Source organism: Rattus norvegicus, chromosome 14, assembly GCF_036323735.1.
Source record: "Rattus norvegicus strain BN/NHsdMcwi chromosome 14, GRCr8, whole genome shotgun sequence".
In the NCBI taxonomy this organism is placed as follows: domain Eukaryota; kingdom Metazoa; phylum Chordata; class Mammalia; order Rodentia; family Muridae; genus Rattus; species Rattus norvegicus.
Window position 1 is genome coordinate 32585562 of NC_086032.1, and position 21208 is coordinate 32606769.

Sequence of the window (21208 nt, forward strand, 5' to 3'; positions counted from 1 at the left end):
AGAGGGAGGGAGGGAGGGAAGGAAGGAGAGAGGGAGGGAGGGAGGGAGAGAGATGACCCAGGGAGGTGGATTTGAAATAAGATGTGGTCTGGCATCCTCTGGATGTGCTGCTTCTTTGATTACTCGTGTGAAGGTTCTGTTGGTGGTCACCTACAAGGTGAGAGGAAATAATACCCCTTAGCCAAATGCCTCTGGGGTCACTCAAAGCTTTGCGAGCTCCTGTTGCTTTTGTCCTCAAAGCTACACATCGAATGAAGATTTGGGAGACCCTCCTTGTGTTTTGTGTGACATTTTAGTCTGAAGATTTAGCTGTTTTGCTGCAGATGCATGGCAGAACTCCACAAAGGAGATTTGTGGAAGCCGGCACCATTGGATAACTTGCTGTCTACAGTCAGAGGACACATTTAGAATCTGTCCAGGAAAGAGCATAAGCTTTTGATTTAAGAGTGATTTAAATTACTTCCCAAACCGAATGTACTAAGTATTTGAGTTTGGGATAGAAAGGTGCCATGGTCAGGTGAGTGGAGCAGGTATCAGGTTGACTTAAAATGTCTTTCTTATAGGACCTCCTTAGAATCCTTATAGGATAATGACTATTGCCTTCTCTGGTAGGAGTGACAAGAGTATCAAGGATTTAACTAGATGATTTGACTAGAGCACTTTTCCTTTCCCAGTAAATAGATTAATGTTTTGCTCCAAACACAGTCGGAGGAATGCTTCTGGTGTAATTCTTCGTGCTTCTTACTAGCACCACACATTAAAATGTCAAGAGATTGTCTCAGAGCAGGAGCATGCTGCCCACACATCTCCATCCTCTGTGTGTCTTCTGAGCATGGCTTCATTTCTTTTTTTCCTTAGGGAGTATTTTTTAAAGATAACAGGTTCTGGGAAGGTTGCTTCGAAGCTGCATGGACAAAGGGGATTCAAGAGGGGGGAGGAAGGCAGAAGCTGATTAAGTATGATGAAAAGAAAAAAACCAGGCAGCAAAGACAGAAAGGCAGACAGGGAGCAACCCCATTGCTCACTTCTCCAGGTCACCACCTTCAGAGTACCCTAGCACATACTGTGCGCAATACATACAAAAGTCAAGTTGAGCTTCTATTCTAAAGCCTTGGTCCAGGATCAGTATTAACTGATGCCTTTGGGCAAATTTTTTAATATTTGCCCCATTTCTTTTCATGTGTAAAGTGAGAGCCATATCCATGATTATGAGGGCTGAAAGTCAATGTGAAGCACCTCAACAAGGCTTGGTGCACAATAAATGTCTTTGCTGAGTTATTCCAACTGCTTTCTCTCTGTAGCCTCTCACCCCATTCTTGCTAGACTAGAGGATGTGGAGAACAATATCTTTCATGTAAGAGTAAGAGAGTGTGGCATGGGAGTGCATAGCTGAAGTCACTCAGCTTATCAGGTTTTAGTGTTATGAGAGAATAAGAATTCAGGTCTTCTGTCTCCAAGTCTAGATGTCCTTTGGGAAAACAAGCAGAGGTCAAATCATATGAGTACACAAGGCAGATCTGGTTGCTGAAATCCCCTCTTTGTTCTCAAAGCAATTGGGAAGTTCACAGGTCGCCTTTTCTATCTCCAGTTCCACCCCAGATCGGTGAGAAAGCCTTGATCTCTCCTATGGATTCCTACCAGTATGGCACCATGCAGACGCTGACATGCACAGTCTATGCCAACCCTCCCCTGCACCACATCCAATGGTACTGGCAGCTAGAAGAAGCATGCTCCTACAGGCCCAGGTGAGTGGGACCATGTGCTCTGTTCACTTGCTATCATGCATCCCTTCCTGCCAAGCTATGCCACGGTTCCACCTAAATCTGCAAGGCTATGTCCAAGGAAGTTACTTTCAATGGTACTTAGACTCACCTCCCACATCCCACTATGTGAGTCAGCTCTTTCTCCTTAGTTATCCCTGATGGATACCTCTCCAAACGGATACCATTTGCTGCGTTTGCTAGTTGCCAATCTTTGGATCTTCTTCTGTCTGTGGACTGGAGAGGACCACCCTGCTCCTCCTTATCTCTGGGAAGGTTCAACTCTCAGAGGAAGTGCTGGTGGATGGGAGGCAATGATAAACGTAGCCCAGGCCTCAAGAGTCTCGGGCCCAGCTTATCAAGGTCTACCACAAGTGCAGACATCCTTAGGGAAAACAACAGCCACCACCTTCAACCTACCACCCCAAGCATTCCACTTCCTGTTGTTGTTTTTGAAATAGCAAACCCTAGTTTCTTCCTCAGCTGCTGACCATTTCCTAAACAAAAGTCACCAGTCATTCCCAGAGAGATGACTTTAAGAAGCCCCAATGGCTTCCAAGTTTCCTTACCTTCCTTTGAACTAAGTGAGCTTGAATTGTCTTGTCGATGCAATTTATGAATGGAGACTTGTTCCCAGAATAGCTGCTTCCCTTCTGTATTCTCGGGCAGCTACCTTGGACCTTTGCACTGTTGTTGGCATCTATTTTTAATTGGCGCCAAGTTCTGCGAAGTGTTAGCCTGTGTTGAGAGTTATCACTAAGAACGTGATAACCATAGGCTGACCTTTTCTGGTGCTACTGAACAAAAGAGAAGTCAAATCATGACATGCTGTGCTTTCTCCCTCTTACAGCCAAACAAACCCATATACTTGTAAAGAATGGAGACACGTGAAGGATTTCCAGGGGGGAAATAAGATCGAAGTCACCAAAAACCAATATGCCCTAATTGAAGGAAAAAACAAAGTGAGCTTGAACTTTGATTTTGAATCTCTCTTTTTCTAATTCTTGAATCTGAGTAGAAGGTGGTACAATAACATGCAAAGGTATATTGGAGGTTAATAATCAAATAGTCTGTATTATGTCATCCATAACAGCCTAGGTATAGAGTCAACCTAGGTAGATAAAGAAAGCATGAGTTTTACACACATACGCACACACACACACACACACACACACTCCTTCAATCTTAAATAGCAACAAATTTATGCCATTTGCAGAAAGTTGAGATCATCACATTAAGCGAAATAAGTTAGACTTAGAAATACAAATATGATTTTCTTTTATATGAGTCAGGATAAAAAAAGATATGAAGGTAGAGAAGACAGACTGATTGGGAGTGAATATAATCTAAGTATATTATATACATGTATAAAATGTCATAATAAATCTTGCTGTTTTGTACAATTAATATCTACTAATTTAAAAGGAGAAGGGAAAAACCCGTAGTACCCATAGCTTACTAGCAGTTTATGGAAGAGAAACAAAGCACATAATGCCACTCAGTGTAAGCACCTGTTGAAAAGTAATTCTGATTCTATACACATAAAAAATGAAAAGTGTGAATTATGTCCATGAGAGTGCATCCTTGAGGATTTCTGAGGCACTTTTGTATCCCGTGTATTACTGCCTGGTTAGAGCTGCTTACCTTTGAGGGTGGGCAGTGTGTACCATGAATGGCAAGGGCAGTCCTTAGCAGCTGTGGAGGGCTGATGGATAGACTGTCTCAGTGTGTATGTGTGTGTATATGTTCAGCCTGTATTGTTCATGACTTTGGTCTTGTATGTTCACAGACTGTAAGTACTCTGGTCATCCAGGCTGCCAACGTGTCCGCATTATACAAATGTGAAGCCATCAACAAAGCAGGACGAGGAGAGAGGGTCATCTCCTTCCATGTGATCAGTGAGTAGACCTCTTTGGAGAGTGGGGTGGGGGGAACCCTCAGGAAGTGGGTGCTAATAAGCTGTGAGGTTGTCTGTTGTCTTTGGGATTTGTGTGAGAGGTGGGCTGTGTAGATAGGACTCAAGGTAACAAGCTAGAGCTGCTCACATAGCCCCTGGGCTTGTGAGAGAGTTAATGTGCCATCCCTGGCCAGAGATGGTTTCCACTTGTGCTTTAAGCCTCAAGATCCATGTTGTGTGTAACTTGTCTTGCTCACCAGTTAGTGGGATTCTTGACTTCCTAGGGTTTATGAAGTTATCTGTGGGTCTGTGATAGAACAGCACCGGGTCTGGGGCTTCTGGGAGTATGGGAATGATGTGAAATCACTGGCCCTCTGCCTTCCAACACTCTGGAGTTTGTTCCTGCAGCCTAGTTTTACGGGTAAACTTGAGGTGATTGTACTGGTTCAGACATTTTGGCCTGAGCTAATTACTTGTAATAAATGTGGTTTTCATGTCATGTATTAATAAGAAGACATTGTTAAAGATTCCGTGTGATGATTAAATGCCCTACTTTGGACTTTTTGCTTTGCTTTGTTTCAACTTGGAAACCATATCCAGAACTCAAAGTAGAATGCAGTAAATACTTGGCGAAAATTAATTTCACATTTTCAAATAATACGGTTTGTGGAATGAATTGTCTAGTCTGGCTCTGTCTTTGCAGTAATGGCTGGGGACTGTAAGAGCAGTCTCAGTTCGTCACAGCAGGAAGAAGACAATGGTGTCATGTCCCAAACTAAATCACAATCTTCTAACTATGGCTTTAAATTCCAGGGGGTCCTGAAATTACTGTCCAGCCTGCTACCCAGCCAACCGAGCAGGAGAGTGTGTCTCTATTGTGCACTGCAGATAGAAACACGTTTGAGAACCTCACGTGGTACAAGCTTGGCTCACAGGCAACATCGGTCCACATGGGCGAATCACTCACACCAGTTTGCAAGAACTTGGACGCTCTTTGGAAACTGAATGGCACCGTGTTTTCTAACAGCACAAACGACATCTTGATTGTGGCATTCCAGAATGCCTCCCTGCAGGACCAAGGCAACTATGTCTGCTCTGCTCAAGACAAGAAGACCAAGAAAAGACATTGCCTAGTCAAGCAGCTCGTCATCCTAGGTATGGAGGGACCCCTGGTTGATGGGGTTGCAATGCCTTAAATGCAGTGTGTTTGAGTGCTGTGTGAATAGTACAGGCCTCTGGGAGCTTTTGTAGTAGGCAGGTGTACTCCTGGAGGCAGAAACAAGCTAACCCTGGTGAGGTGATGATATCACTACCAGTATCTGCAAGGGATTAGCCTGAACCAAAGAACTTCCTGTGGCATCTTTGAGCATCCAATGATTAAAGTTAACACATTTGTCTAACACTATTAGCAAAGAGAGGGCCAGAAGCTCAAAGTGATGACCTAGAAGGAGAGGATGAGACCATAGGAAAATACTGGGTGGTTATACCATTGTGGGGCCTCCAATTCTGGAGGACAGAAAATTCTGTCTCTGCTGTAATTTTAGTCCTAGAACACTCTAGCACACACTAGGTTAAACGGTGTGATGAGGGTCTGAGTTTAAGATCTAGAAGATTCCATGAAGGGTGCCATACTCATTGCCTGTGCTTCTATGGTATCCGATGGGGTCCTTGGTAGGTGAAGTTCAGTGAGATAAGCTTGTGATTAAAAAAATAAAAAACTCTTGCATTCCCATGGGGATGCTCTCCATATCTTGTCTACCTTGTACTTTGGACCAAAGGTAGGCATTCTTCTCCTCTGTCTCTAAGGCGATCTGGTGAGATTAGGGAATGTCTCTTTGTGCTTTTTCCTTTTGTTTCCTCCTTTGTTGTATTCTCTGAGGATCTTGTGATATGCATCTTCTCTGTTTTATAGTGTAAGGAAGGGAAACTTATCTAAACCAACATTTTATATGAATATCATTTTTTAAGAGGTTCAGCTTATCTGAAGGAGTGTCTCAAGATAGACACTAATACAAGATTGTATTAAAAACTTGGGCACAGAAGGAACAATGTTTCTGAGTCAAGTCATTCCCAAGACCCTAGAAGTCACACCACATACAGGACCAGTTTTATTCGGTGAGCATCAGTAGCTGGTCCAGATGAGGGGAGAGTTTAGAGAGAAGATTGAAGGAGGCTCCTGGCTTAGCCCTGACCAGGAAGTTTACCATCACCATCAGTGGATATGCTTCTATAAGGAAGCCTATGTTGTTTTTGAAAATCTGTTCTTGGAAAATGACCAGAGCCAAGTATGTTTGTTTAAACTCTGACAAAGTGCACAGTAGAAATGACCATGCACTGCTAAGCATTAAAGGGGGTTCTTTCAATGTGATTCTTTTGGACACCCATCAATGTTTCCACTGCAGTCGATTTTCAGGACAGTAAAGCTCAGGTTTGCTGTACATGCAAACACATGCCCTTGATTTTTCATAGGCTGTTATTGTTTGGATTGTTTGTGTTTTAGTGGAAACTATACTGTATGTTTAGGCCCATCAGATTCTATTATGTCAACCATTTACTTAGTTATAGGGATGTGGGTAAAATGCTTAAACCCCTGAACTGCAATCACATCCCATAATAATAAGGCTAATGGCTTGGCTCTCATTATATGTGACTGGGAGTAAATATTAGAAATGATATAAAGGTATCCAACATTATGTAAGTCACTCCTTACAAAATTGCGCTGAGGTTTTGCCTTTCCTAAGGGAAAACATGAATTTTCCTCTTAGTGGCTACAACTTTAAGAGAAGGCTTAGGGAAAGCCTTGTGAGATTGGAGGGGAAGGAAACCCTCAAACTTGAAAAAACAATCCCCAAAGAGTCCCAAGTATTGTGTGATTTGCAAGTGGGGTGGCTAATGTGAATATTTAAAGGCTTCAGTGTCTGTCTGAAATGTCCTTTCTTATTTTGTTTGACCAACAGGATTGCTGTTGTCATGTTCTGTATAGCTTTGGCTCACTTTATTAATGGGCTACTTCTTATGAAGTTTACTGTGTTTAATAGTCCCAGGACATGAAAACTGTTCTAACAGTTGAGACCATGGGCTCTACAGTTTTCTCTCTCCATTTTTTTTGTGTGTGTGTGCACAGAGCGCATGGCACCCATGATCACTGGAAATCTGGAGAATCAGACAACAACCATTGGTGAGACCATCGAAGTTGTTTGTCCAACATCTGGAAACCCTACCCCCCTCATTACATGGTTCAAAGACAATGAGACCCTTGTAGAAGATTCAGGTGAGTGAGAACTTGTCTATTTCTTTGGTTGTAGGATTATTTTTTTTCAAGGATGCTACGTAGGACTGCTATGGCTTCTTGGTTTGTTTCAAAGTAGACAGACAGCTGTATTTAGGGGACTGGGAAAACAGCTCAGTGAAATGCTTGCTACACAAGCCCTAGGATGGCATTCTCATCTCTGGAACCCATGTAGAAAGCTAGACTCAGCATCCTTCTGTAATCTCAGTACTAAGGGGCAGGGTAGGGGAGTGGGAAGACAAATGTGTCCTTGGAGCTCATTTGTCAGTCTAGCCAGATCCTCAAGCCCAGATTCAGAGAGAGACCCTTTCTCAAAAGAATAATGAGGAAAGCGATAGTGAAGATACCTCACAGCAGCTAATTTGAGTCCTGTTGAGTTTGCATGGAGATCCCATGGGAGAGCAGTCGGTAGTCAACCCTGGGCACCTCTTTAGAGTTAAGAGAATGGTCTGAGATGAAGAGCCCCAACTATTTTTTTAAATGCCCTGGACAAAGCACAAATCACCCCATCAGAAGTAAAGCAGAGTTTCCTTCTTCCTTTAGGCATTGTACTAAAAGACGGGAACCGGAACCTAACTATCCGAAGGGTGAGGAAGGAAGACGGGGGCCTCTACACCTGCCAGGCCTGCAATGTCCTTGGCTGTGCAAGAGCAGAGACACTCTTCATAATAGAAGGTCGGTGTGATGTCATAGGCTCCTCAGGTGGTTTTGGCAATTAGGTCGTATTGTACATAGCCTCAGCTACTAGGATGCCATATGGGTGACTCATGGGGACGCTCATAGTGGTTATAAGTGTCTCATATCTAAAATTTTAATTTAAGCGTCACGCAAGAATACAAAGGCTGAAGGTAATTTTACATAATATTTTCAGGGCATCTACCTTATTTGACTGGAATCTGTCACATGAAATAAGGGGTGGGTGCTCAGAAAGTTTCAGATCTTATTAGTCGATGAGTTCTGAGCTAGGGTTTCCTCCACTTGTTCTTCATAACCTGTCTTCAATGGGCATGCGTCCTTTTAACCGGAGAGCAAAATCAGCGTGCGCTTCAGGCTGTACCATATTTCCTGTCCACGTAGTTCTTGCTGTGAGAAAGCTGTTATCCACGAGTGATAAATATCCCTCCTGTTCCCGGTCCTCACTTTGTTTGAATGGTTAACTTACTGAACTGACACTTCAATATCTACTTGGGGGAAAATAGATTTGGTGTTGGACATTGCTATTTCATTAGTGGCAAGGGTCAAGTGTTCAGGATTTTCCCCAGAGCAATGACAAGATTCACTCATAAACAACAGTTGATTAATAGGTGATTGCTTTTATGATGTGGGAAACTGGGGGTTATAATTGAAATGTGAAAGGAAACTTCTTTCCCTCTACTGTGTGTGTGTGCGTGTGTGTGTGTGTGTGTGTGTGTGTGTAGGATTGACGTGAAGTCCAGCATTTGCTTTTCAGTCAGTATTCTGTGACAGAACATTTCATCTTAAGAAGAGTGTTCTTGGGTCTTGTTTTGTAACCCAGGAAGGGAACAATGTAACTCTGTTGTGTGAGTGAAGGAGTGGTGTGCGAGGGGATGACTGAGGGTAGTTGGAGAGGTAGGTTTGGCAGAATTCTAACAGCTCAAAGTCTAGATCTTGCTCCATACAATCTGTCAAACTCATGTTGTTGGACACTGCATCAAGGCTTCAAGAGCCACTAGCATGCTCTCAAATCTGTAGGATGGTTAGGACTCCATAAACTACAACTGCAAATGAGGTCGCCAAAGGGCATGGTAGTTCTGTCACTACCAAAGTGTTCATGGCTTAGCGCCAATCCCGGGGAGGATACACCCGCCAGTTCTCTCTGGTACTCTGCCTCTACCCACTAGCCATCTGCATTAGGTTACCATGTCTAAGAGGGCACAGTAATATAGATATTATGGAGACTTACCTGGAGACAGGAGGCAGGGAGAGGGGGGTAGACATGGACTGCTTCTCCCGAAGTCCAGCTCTCAGTTGTTAATATGAGAATATTTATTTTTTGTTTTTTTTTTTTCCCGGAGCTGGGGACCTAACCCAGGGCCTTGCGCTTGCTAGGCAAGTGCTCTACCACTGAGCTAAATCCCCAGACAGTTGAATCTTTGACCTTTCTTCTGTCGCTTGCATGAGTAGGCTTTTAAACCTTTACGTACAGATAGAACCATAACTTCTCGAGAACATCAGCAAAACCAAATCAGATGTGCTCAGAGCTCATCTCCCAACTGGTAACTCTTACTTGGTCAACTAATTAATTGCTTGTCTTCTGACTTCTGGGCCATCCCCCCCCCCCAGCTTGAAGCTCATTTTGACTCACGCTGCACAGTGTGAGTGGAGAGACCGAGACCCCAAGTGATAATTATTGTATCTTAGTCACATGGTGCTAATCATTTGGTGCTGAGCGCTTTCTGCCTGAATCTCTCCACTTGGAATGTGTTCTGGAGAGGAGCCCACAGTCTTAATTGCCTAGCCTTTCCCTTGCTCCTTCCATACATAGTGCCTCTCTCTCGGCTCTCTCTCTCTCTCTCTCTCTCTCTCTCTCTCTCTCTCTCTCTTTCCCTCCCTCCCTCTCTCCCTCCCTCCCCCTCCCCCGTATTCTTCCCTTCCCCATCTTCCTTTCTCCCTCTCTTTCTCCTCTTTCAGGCTTCTGCCACACAGGGATAGGATGGAGTTTTGGGCAGCTCAATTTGGACAGATCCAGTATAACCCTTGAATAGCCCACCAACTTCCTGTGTGTCACAGACAAGTAGCTTAATCTTTCAAATCTTATTTTTTTTTTCATCTGAAAACTGAAGGTTACTGAAAAAGTAAAGAAGGGCAATGTATTTAAAGTGACAGTGCAAAGTAGGTGTGTGGTCCCAAGTAGCTGTCTGGACAGAGAACTGTACTTATCTCCTGTGTAGCTTTCTAAACAATCAATTTTCCCATGCCTCACAAGAGAAGACATTGACCAATAGCACAAAACCAGACTGTAGTACCCACACAAAGAAGTACAGTTTTTTTCCCAAAGAGTTCTCTTACCAAACACATCCTATATGTATCTGTTAAGACACGCATCTGTAGTTCATTGAGAATTTTATCGTTGGTGTTATCATGAGCAGTATGCTTCTGCTGTACTTTAAAAGTGCGGTGAACTCTATCCAGCTTAAGGAGCTTGTAGCTATGGGTCTCTAGGAATCTCGAAAGTGGGTGACCTGAGGCCTGTCTCTCCTCCCTTCATGTCATCCTTCGTCACCTTCTACCACAGGCTATGGGTTTCCAGCTGTTGATCACGCAAACGTGTCTTCCAGGTGCCCAGGAAAAGACCAACTTGGAAGTCATTATTCTCGTCGGCACTGCAGTGATCGCCATGTTCTTCTGGCTACTTCTTGTCATTGTTCTACGGACCGTTAAGCGGGTAACAACATAATTTCCCCTCCTGTCCCTTGTATGTTGGTTTTTGTGATTAATGGAACCTGACTGGGCTTCTTTCAGTGGCTTCTTCCCATTGTTATTGGCTCAATGGGCACATTTTTACCTCAATACAATAACATTCTTGTCCATTTTCTTTGGGCGGACTGTGGGCATTAATTGATGGGAGCCACCAGAGGGGTAAAAGGTTCCGACTGTCCACTGTAATTAAGATTTAGAAACCTTATTCTGAACTCATTTTGGCAACTGATGTGGCACTAAAAGCAGGATTATAATAGGAACGCTCTCAAACTCCATGAGTTTCATTGGAAAATGAGATTATCATGAATGAGGCCCTTATTAACAACAATATGTATACAAAACAACAACCAAACAAGAGGCTGTGTGTGTGACTGGAAGAATTTATGCTTTCCAGGCCAATGAAGGGGAACTGAAGACAGGCTACTTGTCCATTGTCATGGATCCAGATGAACTGCCCTTGGATGAGCGCTGTGAACGCTTGCCTTATGATGCCAGCAAGTGGGAGTTCCCCAGGGACCGGCTGAAACTAGGTGAGTTGTCAACTGGTATTAACTTGATAATTGGTTTTACCGGCCCATCTAACTCTGTGTTAAGACAATGACGGGTCTAGTCTATTTAGATGATGCATTCGGATTCAGAAATATTAATTTTTTCTCTTGACTTTGGGTAATCATCCATTTAGCTTTCTAGTAGTAAGGAGCCTGTGCAACCATCCAAAGCAGGGCATTTTTGGAAAGCAAAAGGAAGAGGCCAGAACAAAGGAGTAAAGTGGCCCGTGGGTCTAAATGGGATACACCATCGTCTTCACCAATTGGAATCTTCATATGCCTTCTGACACTGTGACAATCAAAGTATTTTGTAATTCCACTGTCATTGGTTCTAGGAAAACCTCTTGGCCGTGGTGCCTTTGGCCAAGTGATTGAGGCAGATGCCTTTGGAATCGACAAGACAGCGACTTGCAAAACAGTGGCTGTCAAGATGTTGAAAGGTAAAAAAGAAAATGACATCGTTATGTGTCTCTCTCTGTTTTGCCCTTCGTTAAACATAAGTGGGCTGTCTGCATAGGTAGGCTTTGAGCCGCTGGCTAATATAGCCTTTGCACAAATTGAAAACAGTTTTCTCCTTTGGAGACTTGTGACCTCAAAACAAGGGCTAACTTGCACAACTCTATTTAGTGATCCCAGTTACAGAGGGGGGCGGGCACTATCTGGTTCTAATAACTTATTCCTCGGTGTATTATTATGTGAGCTGATAATAAATGCTTCAGAAATTAGGAGGAGTTTGCTATCAATAAAAGTAGCAGAATGCAAAACCAGCGCGTTCTCTAGAATTAGAATATGCCAACAGACTTCATTTATGAAGATCCTTGGCAAGGTCAGAGTGGCTATGCAAAGAGAAAGGGATGTGGGTGTTCTTTTAGAAATCAGCATTTTTTCATAGTAATGAAGCCATAGTCTTGACATTCTGACAAGGAAAGGCAATGTAAATCTCCTCCACTATGCCTGCTTCTGTAGAGAGAGAATCTGCTGCTCTCACTCTTGGCCAGTAAGTCTTGTGCCTTTCAAAAGCTCTGCAGGAGAGAGAGAGAGGGGGAGAGAGAGAGAGAGAGAGAGAGAGAGAGAGAGAGAGAGAGAGAGAGAGAGAGAGAGAGAATATATTCATGCCACAGTGTGTATGCAGAATTTAGAGGATAGCCTGCAGGAGTCTGTTCTCTCCTTCCACCATGTGGGTCCCAGGGTTTGAACCCAGCTGTTAGGCTTGATGGCACCTTTACCCACCCGGCCAACTCAGTGGTCCCTAGATCTGAGAATATTTAATGTCTGGGATTGCTTTCCTATGAGGAAGCATTGAAATAATCAGGCCTTATACAGCCTACTAAACTGGAAACAGAGTCTTGTAGAGAAAGACTCTGGGTGTGAACCCTTTGCAGATGCTCATAACTTTACAATAGCTTCTCCTTGGAGTCCTTTAAACACCAGTCATTCAGGGTTTGCTTCCAGTAAAGTTTCGATCTCCAATTAGAAATCAGTTTTCCCTTTGACTTTTCAAGACACATGGTTGCCCTCCTACTATTACTGATATAGGGAAACTGGGTCACACACTTAAATGCAGCCATTATTCCTTGGCAATGGGCACACTAAGAGTTCTCATCTGTATTCTGGATTTGTAGAGGGAGCAACACACAGCGAGCACCGAGCCCTCATGTCCGAACTCAAGATCCTCATCCACATTGGCCACCATCTCAATGTGGTGAACCTGCTGGGTGCCTGCACGAAGCCCGGAGGTGAGTAACTGCTCAGGCTCTGCTTGCCTCAGGCTCTGCTATCGTCTGAAGGAAGCAGTGATTTGTAGACTCCGGAAGGTACTGTATCTCATGGAAATCTGGTGAGCACTGTAATCAAATGAGTCTACAGCGCCCTTTGAGTTAAAGAATGGTCTCATCATGGAGATGTGGTTTGCTACTTGTATAGTAAGCGTTAGATTAGAAAAATGAGCATCCCCAAACCTTAAAAGGAGAGACTCTCAAGCCCCACAGCCATCTTGTCTGATTGCTGCTGTTTTGATTACACGTACAGAATTGTCCTTTTTGAAAAGGTTCAATAGGAGGGGGTTGGTGTTGTATGATTTCTACAGCCCTGTTCTAATGAAAGGTTATAGGTAGCCTTCTTCTAGGGCCATTTTGGGCTTGTCAGTAGGCAGAGCACGTAGTGAGGACTTCGTGATTTTCCTTTCTCAACACGCTCCGTCATTTGCAGGGCCTCTCATGGTGATTGTAGAATTCTGCAAGTTTGGAAACCTATCAACTTACTTACGGGGCAAGAGAAATGAATTCGTGCCCTATAAGGTAGGCTGTCTTCTGCCTGTGCTTTGGTCCTGTTGTAAATTAGAGAAAAACTCAGAGTGGTTATGAGTGTGTCTTTCGTTAAAATTCTTTGCATATTTCATAGGTTGTCTTAACTTCCTCTGTTATCTTCTAGGGGCTGTATGCTTCTAATAGTTTATTTATTGGGACTTCTACTATTTTATTTTTAGGACTTTAATCTCTTGACCTGTATGATAGTGCTAGATTTAATTAAGGAAGGGATGGAGCACTGGCTTTGGATTACAGTGTCTCCTCAGCCCCGCAGCCATATTTGGCTCTCTGGAGGGTACATCCCTCTGTAAAGAGGACACAAATGGCTGTGTGTCTGAATATTCCTGGACAAGAAGTAGCCACACTGGATGCTGAAGAAGGTGCTCGGCATTATAGAAGGAACGGTGTTAAAACTTCCTTCCCTGCCCCCACCCAATTCAACTCAGAGACTGTAGACTCCTGGAGTTGCCTTGTTGGTTTTCAATAACTTTAATTGTTTGTAACCTTGCAAAGCACTAGAGACCAATTTTGTATTCGAGGAATTTGCATATTTCCATCTTTTCCAGAGCAAAGGGGCACGCTTCCGCTCTGGGAAAGACTATGTTGGGGAGCTCTCCGTAGACCTGAAGCGGCGCTTGGACAGCATCACCAGCAGTCAGAGCTCTGCCAGCTCAGGTTTTGTGGAGGAGAAATCCCTCAGTGACGTAGAGGAAGAAGAAGGTACCTGCTTCCCTGCTGCCCATGCCTAACACACGATCTTGTAGGAAGCGGTGATGCTGAGCTATTCAGAAATGGGGGAAAGCGTCCTGTGTGAAAGAAATCCACATTCCTATGTAGTTAGTGTCCAGGCAAGCTTAACTAAAGAATGAAGTCCCTAAATAGACAGTGAACTCCATTGGGAGGCAAAGCTGGGTTATCCTGAGGAGCCTAGGTAACTTGAGGGTCTAACCTGTTTCTAGTAAACAAACCAATACTCCGGTCCAATACTGGATCAGAATGTAATGGCAGCAGAGAGAGGTTCAATGTTCTGGAAGGGGAAGAGGGTTTTCCAGTGCTTGGTTAGCCTTGGTTGCCATAAGTGGTTCAGTTCTCTCTACCAGACCTTCTCCAAGATGGGTAAAGACGTACCCCTTGTTTTCTCTACACTCTAGCTGGCTTCTCACAGTGTCCCTTCCAACCCTGCTTCAGACTTGTCCCCCCGGTTGTTGCGTTCCCAGTGATGTTTTAGTGCTACTGATGGGTGGAGCTGGACCTCCGCCCGCATCACCTCCAGTCAGCTCTAGGACACACCCACTGTATGTCTGCTTTATTCAGAAGGAGCAGGCCCAACTGTATTGACAAAGAGATGCCTGGTGCCTGGTGCTCTTGGGAGTGTGACGAAGCACCCCCATTTCTGTTTCCTCTGTCACAAGCCTACTGATAGAACTTAATCTAACATTTTTTAGAAGCTACGTAGGCAGCTGGTGGCTAGGGCTGGGGCTAGAGGGGCATGGGGAAGTTGTTTAGCCCTTATGTCATGGAGTCTATAACCGAGTGGGTCGTATACCCTCTTACTCACAAATGGTAACCCAAGTGAGCTGGAAACCTAAGGAAATGAAAGGGGCTGAGGTATAAATGGCTTGGAATTACAGGCCTGGGCCTTGCCTCCATTTCTTTTTCTGGAAAATAAAAAGGCTTTCACTGTTCCTCAGGAGCCCTCTAACCTTCAGGGAAGGAAGAAGTCTCAGCCTTATTAATACTAATAAGGCTGTTATGACAATTAAGTTTGTGTTTACTCTGGTCTTGTGTCCAGGAAGGAGACAGTAAGCCTTATCTCATCTGGCCTAAGTTAAGAGATAATTTCAAAATATCCAGGAGTGCCTTGGTGTTTATTTGTATCAGTTGACTGTAATAAATACTACCTACCAACTTATGTAAATTCATCTTTCATGTCTGCTGTCACTTGCTCCTCTCCTTGGAGGAAAGCCTCTTGGACAGGCCAAATTTCTCGGGTTACCACAGGTCTAAGTTTGAAAGCAAGAGAAAGAAGTTTCTTTCTGGTCTTTTTAGTTTTCTGTTGTAAACTGTACTTTGAACTTTGGTCTTTGTTCCAGGACAAAGCCTGGAGAGAAAAGATTTGATGACCCTGAATGGTGTTGTTTTATTTTTAGAGCTCTTAATATGAGCTATTGTTTCCCTTCTGGGTTCATGGGAAAGTAGCAAGAGCAGCTTGAGATGGCAGACCTTAAAATGTCCTTTTCCTCTCCCTGCTGTCTGCACTGACTTCACCGCCACTCTACCTTCTGGGTTTAGTTGGCTCCATTTGACTAAAATGGAGATGGCATTATTTTCCTCAAGGAGTCTGATGGAGGCTAATAATTTTGGGTTTAGTGAATGGGCAGGCACTCTGCTTCCTCAAATTGACCCTCAGGTCTCAAATAGATCATTGTAGCTGACTTAGAAGCAGAGCTTCTGAAGGGTGGGAGCACTCACTCATCTCTGACCTCCCGCCTCTTCTCACAGCTTCTGAAGAACTCTACAAGGACTTCCTGACCTTGGAGCATCTCATCTGTTACAGCTTCCAAGTGGCTAAGGGCATGGAGTTCTTGGCATCAAGGAAGGTATGATAGGTCAGGGGGAAGGAAGCCTTTTCTTCAGATCACAAGCTTAGAAGTCAGGGATCCCTTTGTTTGGTTTAGAAAGTCATGTACCACTTTTAGGAGTCTTTAAAGGGTTCCACTGGGGGAGATTCTGTTTCTGATAATAAAAGATGGCTAGGGGTTTCATGAAATTAATTCATATAATGAATACTCATTGACCAACCACTAAGCACTGGGTAGACTTCTAAGAGCCTCATGGTGAACCAAGCAAGACAGCTCTGCTTCTTCATGGTGTTTACAGCTCTGGTGGCCAATGAAACATCCAATACCCAAGTAACAGCTGTGGAAGGTTAAATGGGTAGATGTTGTGGGATAAAGGAAAGCAGGAATGGCTTGCAGAATATATGAAAATGGCGTGTTTGTGTGTGCCCTTGCTAACATGTGTGTACTTCAATGTTAAACAAGGTAGATGAGAAGACTTTACTAAAGATGTGACATTTGAGCAAGAACCGAGGAGAGGGACGGGAGGGGTCTCGTAGATGTCTTGGTGTGAGGGATCTTGGTGTGGTAGATCTTAGTGTAAGGGATCTTGGTGTGGTGGATCTTGGTGTGGTGGATCTATTTTTAATTTGTTTTACATTCATCTCCATCCATCAAAAAGTTACTTGTTATTTGTGTAATTAGAAGGCAGGAAGGCCCTGCTTCAGATGAGGACGATTAAAACAGCTAAAATTAGAAAGTAGGCCAAACAAAGGCTGAGGTGGGACGTGACAAGTGACAAACATTGTTGTAAACACCACCGCAGTGGGAGTAGGTGGGTGGAAGTCCTTGGTGACCTTGGGAAGGTGGGGGCTATGCAGTAGGAAAGGTTCACATATATTTAGGAGAAGCTCTCTGTTGATGAAATGTCTTTGCTGCCGGTTCCTGAGGGAACAGAAGACTTTAATAGTTCTTTTGTTTTCTTTATCATTGTAAAGTCCCTTGCCCCTCTCCTCTCTGAAGTTTAGAGTTTCTCACAAGCTTCCAGAACCTTGGGCTCTTAGGCTCTTGGGTTCTGCTGACTATTTCTTGTATGTTTATTTCCCAAGGAAAAGGGAGACCCAAGACCTACAGGATCTTCCCAAAGAGAAGGGCCTTGAGTCTCTTTCAAAGATTGTTATTTTTGTAAATGCCAAAGCGCATTCCTGAGCCAAGTAGTTCCTTTTGGCGACAGAAAGGGGGAATTGATATTGTGATTGGAGAGGATGGAGTCAGAGTCCTTTCTTTCTCTCATACCCACCATGTGATCTTTTTGAATACTACCTGGTTGTCTGTCTGGATAAGAACGATCCTTGGTAGAAAGCAAGTGCCATCTGGTTTGTGGCCTTTCCAGTTTTACTGACTCACACAAGACAATGCCATCCTGAATATTCTAGTGTGAGGGAGAATGCTGCCCGGACCTGGGGTGCCAGATAGGGCAGAGGCAATGATTACCAGCTTCTGTGGTCACTCCCGTGCTGACCAGGAACTTTTCATGTAGCCTTTTATTTGTGTCTAAAGCACAGTTGGGGATCACATTCCCTCTCAGGTGGCTCTTGGGCACTTGGCTGAGGGCTGTGACCATAGAGACATAGATGCTTAGTGGTTGAACATCAGATCAAGTTAGAGGACAGAAAGGAGAGACCACCAGAGGAACTGAGAATCCAGAGGTTTAGAACTAAGCTCTAGCATGAATCTATTCCACCTGTGTTGGCTACCTTTGCCTGGGTTCGTCTTCACCGTAATATCAAACACTTTGGAAGCAGGATGAGTACCACTGGGTATTGCCTCCAGATCCAGTCCGGCTTCCATACCAAATGGGAGAGAAGGCTAACAAAGCACGCTACACCAATGAGAACCCTTGCTTCTGATTTCTACACACCCACTGAAGACCCGCCTATTCTAGGATCTCCTAAGTATAACCCAGTTTTAGTCACAGAGGGTACAAGCCAAAGGACGTGTGGATGTGATCGGAGACACATTTTTTTAATTGTGTCCATCGTCAGACTTTTAACTCCAGAGCCCGGGACTGTTTATGGAATAAGCAGATGTGTGTATCAATGAAACACACAGGCCCTTTTCCTGACGCGTTGGTATAAAACACAACCCTAGTCATTGCTAATCATTTGGTTCTCCGATGTGGGATTTTTTTTTTAAGCGTGAGGTCACAGCAGATGTGAAAGAGATTAGCTGTGTAGAGACTTAACACACGTACCGTTCTTTTCACAGTGTATCCACAGGGACCTGGCAGCACGAAACATTCTCCTATCGGAGAAGAACGTGGTTAAGATCTGTGACTTTGGCTTGGCCCGGGACATTTATAAAGACCCAGATTACGTCAGAAAAGGAGATGTAGGTATCTAAAGGGAAACTTTGTGTCTATTCAGGTGTGCAATTCCAACTTTGTGGATTTGTGTTCAGAAGCGAGGGGAGTGTTTTTTCTTTAGAAACCTGCTGATTTGTGATGCTTTGCTGTCTCCCATTCAGGCCCGACTCCCTTTGAAGTGGATGGCTCCGGAAACAATTTTTGACAGAGTATACACAATTCAGAGTGACGTGTGGTCTTTTGGTGTTTTGCTCTGGGAAATATTTTCCTTAGGTAAGTCACTTCTCTTTGACCCTCTCCTGGGTGGGGGTTCGGGAGCAAGTACGATGATAGTAACTGATGAGCCTTGGGTATCATTTCCTCTCTGCCTTTTACCTCCTGTCAAGTAGAATTTCTTAGAAGATTTAGGTGGTAAAATCAAGAAAGCTATGTAGGCGATACAGATGTACAGGGATCGAACTTTAAGGCATTTTGTGGGGGATTCTAATCACCCAATGCTCCTTTCCTGTCTCATGCTAGGTGCTTCCCCATATCCTGGGGTCAAGATTGATGAAGAATTTTGTAGGAGATTGAAAGAAGGAACGAGAATGCGGGCTCCTGACTACACCACCCCAGAAATGTAAGACTCCGGAAAACATCTTTCTTTTCTCACAAACTCTTCCCATTAAGGAGCAAAGAGGCCTTCCTTTGTGTGCATCTACGCCATGGCCTACTTTGTTCAGTTTGTCTTCGAAACCTTCTTTAGGTAGCTTAAGCACCATCATGGCATTACATGGAAGCTACCCCAGGGAGGTTTTTATTAAAGGTTGCTGCAGGCACCTGTGTCTCCTGTAGCTTTACATCCCTTCTTAGCATCTTCACTCTTAGCAAATGCTTCTCACTCAAGTGCTTATCTTGACCATTAGCTCTTGGAAGGATGGCAGAGTTATTGAAGCCAGTGTCTTACTTGTCCAGGTACCAAACCATGCTGGATTGCTGGCATGAGGACCCCAACCAGAGACCCGCGTTTTCAGAGTTGGTGGAGCACTTGGGAAATCTCCTGCAAGCAAATGCTCAGCAGGTTTGTAACCCTCTACTCAAGAAGCTTCTACGAAGAGGACTCGGATCTGGGGTCTCTGCTCTAACACTCGACTGCCCAGGTGTTCACACTGCACCATGTTATTCTCTTGGCCACTGAAAACAGAGCCTCTCTCTTCCAGTTCTGAGCGATAAGGCTTCCTAAAAGTCTTGGTTGGTCTTTAGACTGATGCGATCCTAATTCATAGCTTAAGGACAGACGACTCTAGTCCATTCATAAGTTGCAGGAGTCTGTTCTGTCCTCCTACCATGCCGGTCCAGAGGAAAGCACGAAAGTCATCAGGCTTGGCTGAAGATGCTTTTACCCACTGGGTCATCATCTTGCTGTCCCCACCCCCTTATTTTTTTTTATGGTATCTCTTCAGATGTTCTTCTAAAGTTAAAAAAAAATCTTCTGAGCGTGATGGTGCATGTCTGTAATCCCAGCATTCTGGGTTTTTATAATAATCTCAAACATACATACATAATCCCAAACAACCACGAGTTTGAGGCCAACTTGGGCAGCAGGACAAGAATACCTCAAATAAAAACAAAGAAAACAAAACAAAATACCAAACTGAGTTAACTTACAGATTTTCAGAAATGGAAGGAATTTCAAGTAAGTTTCAGTAAATTCTGCAGGAAAAGTCAAAACAAAACAAACATGAAGATTATGCAAAACCATGACATTGGCCCCTCTTAGTGAAATGCCACACTCTCCCGACAGCGCTGTAGCAGAGCTCTGCCCTCTAAAAAGTTAGTCACACTCTGCTAGGTGTACCTTGATGTAGTGAGAGCCAATGGATTCCTCTGTCCTTCTGAACACTTGAGGATCACATCCACTCTCATTAACAAACCTTCCAAACGTTTGCCTGTGTCAGATGGGCTCGTTTTCCTTCTTTCTCTTGAGAAATAGCCTGGGCCTGTATTACCCTTTCCCAGAATTCCTATAATCCTGCTGTGTCTTTGCTCTTCACTGCCTCCTGATCTTCCATTGCCTCGGAATGTAGAGGCGCCACTGGAGGCACCGTGCTTTGAAGGCCTGGCTCCCGTGGAGGTCTTTGTGGGGAACTGATTTCTGGGCTTTGTGTTCTCACATGGCATCCACAGCCATTGCCTGCTTTGTTTTCATGGCAACCATGGCCTCTTGTCCCTTTACTAATCCTGTTTTTTCCCTTAGTCCCTTTATTAACCTTCTTCCACACATCCCTTTCAAGTACTCCTTTGTTCTTGTCAACCCTTTTCCAAGACAGTCTTGAAGTCTTGAGCTCAGATATGAAAGCAGCACACAGAGCCCAGGACACCCCCCTGCCCTTTGTTTTGCATGAAAAGGCCCTTGAAGGACAGCAGCCACAACAATGGTGTGCTGTGTTTATTGTTTCAGGATGGCAAAGACTATATTGTTCTTCCAATGTCAGAGACACTGAGCATGGAAGAGGATTCTGGACTCTCCCTGCCTACCTCACCTGTTTCCTGTATGGAGGAAGAGGAAGTGTGCGACCCCAAATTCCATTATGACAACACAGCAGGAATCAGGTACTGGATGTGGACAGCATCCCCTCCAGGGCAGGGGGTGGGGGGCTTCCAGGCCAGCTCGGGAGGTCGGGGAGGAAGACGTTTGATTAGGCTTCTCCATACTGGAGTTCTGAGGGCAGTCACAGGGCAGTGCTCCCCAAAGGTCTGGAGAGTTGAGCCACTGCGCATCTGTGGCCCATGTTGCTGGCACAGCTCTGCCTTTAAGAATTCTAAGCCTTGTGGGAGCAAATAACTAAAATGCCACAGTTCGTTAATCTCTGAGAAGAAAGAGAGAGAGAGAAAGCTATGTTTCTGAGACATCTGTATTAAAATGGTCCCCATGTACACTTTTATTAAGGTGAATTAAATGGCTTAGGAAAGACTCAGGAAGAAAGAATTCTGTGCAAATATGAAACATGCTGAGGGCTCTCTGGTGTAGATACAGCATGCCACAGGCTGTGTCCTCAAAGGGG

General features: G+C 44.2%; 1 protein-coding gene across 2 annotated transcripts in view; it reads left to right on the forward strand.

Moving 5' to 3' along the window:
• Kdr (kinase insert domain receptor) overlaps positions 1–21208 on the forward strand; it is a 43174-nt gene that overhangs the window by 13531 nt on the left and 8435 nt on the right. For both annotated transcript variants that reach the window (XM_063272878.1, NM_013062.2), the window contains exons 10-27: positions 1589–1745; positions 2611–2722; positions 3550–3658; positions 4471–4812; positions 6782–6928; positions 7490–7621; positions 10246–10352; positions 10782–10917; positions 11271–11375; positions 12558–12671; positions 13144–13232; positions 13808–13961; positions 15744–15841; positions 18068–18190; positions 18326–18437; positions 18684–18783; positions 19119–19224; positions 20605–20756. In XM_063272878.1, the coding sequence (XP_063128948.1) occupies positions 1589–1745; positions 2611–2722; positions 3550–3658; positions 4471–4812; positions 6782–6928; positions 7490–7621; positions 10246–10352; positions 10782–10917; positions 11271–11375; positions 12558–12671; positions 13144–13232; positions 13808–13961; positions 15744–15841; positions 18068–18190; positions 18326–18437; positions 18684–18783; positions 19119–19224; positions 20605–20756 (2395 nt within the window). The remainder of the gene's footprint in view (positions 1–1588; positions 1746–2610; positions 2723–3549; positions 3659–4470; positions 4813–6781; positions 6929–7489; positions 7622–10245; positions 10353–10781; positions 10918–11270; positions 11376–12557; positions 12672–13143; positions 13233–13807; positions 13962–15743; positions 15842–18067; positions 18191–18325; positions 18438–18683; positions 18784–19118; positions 19225–20604; positions 20757–21208) is intronic.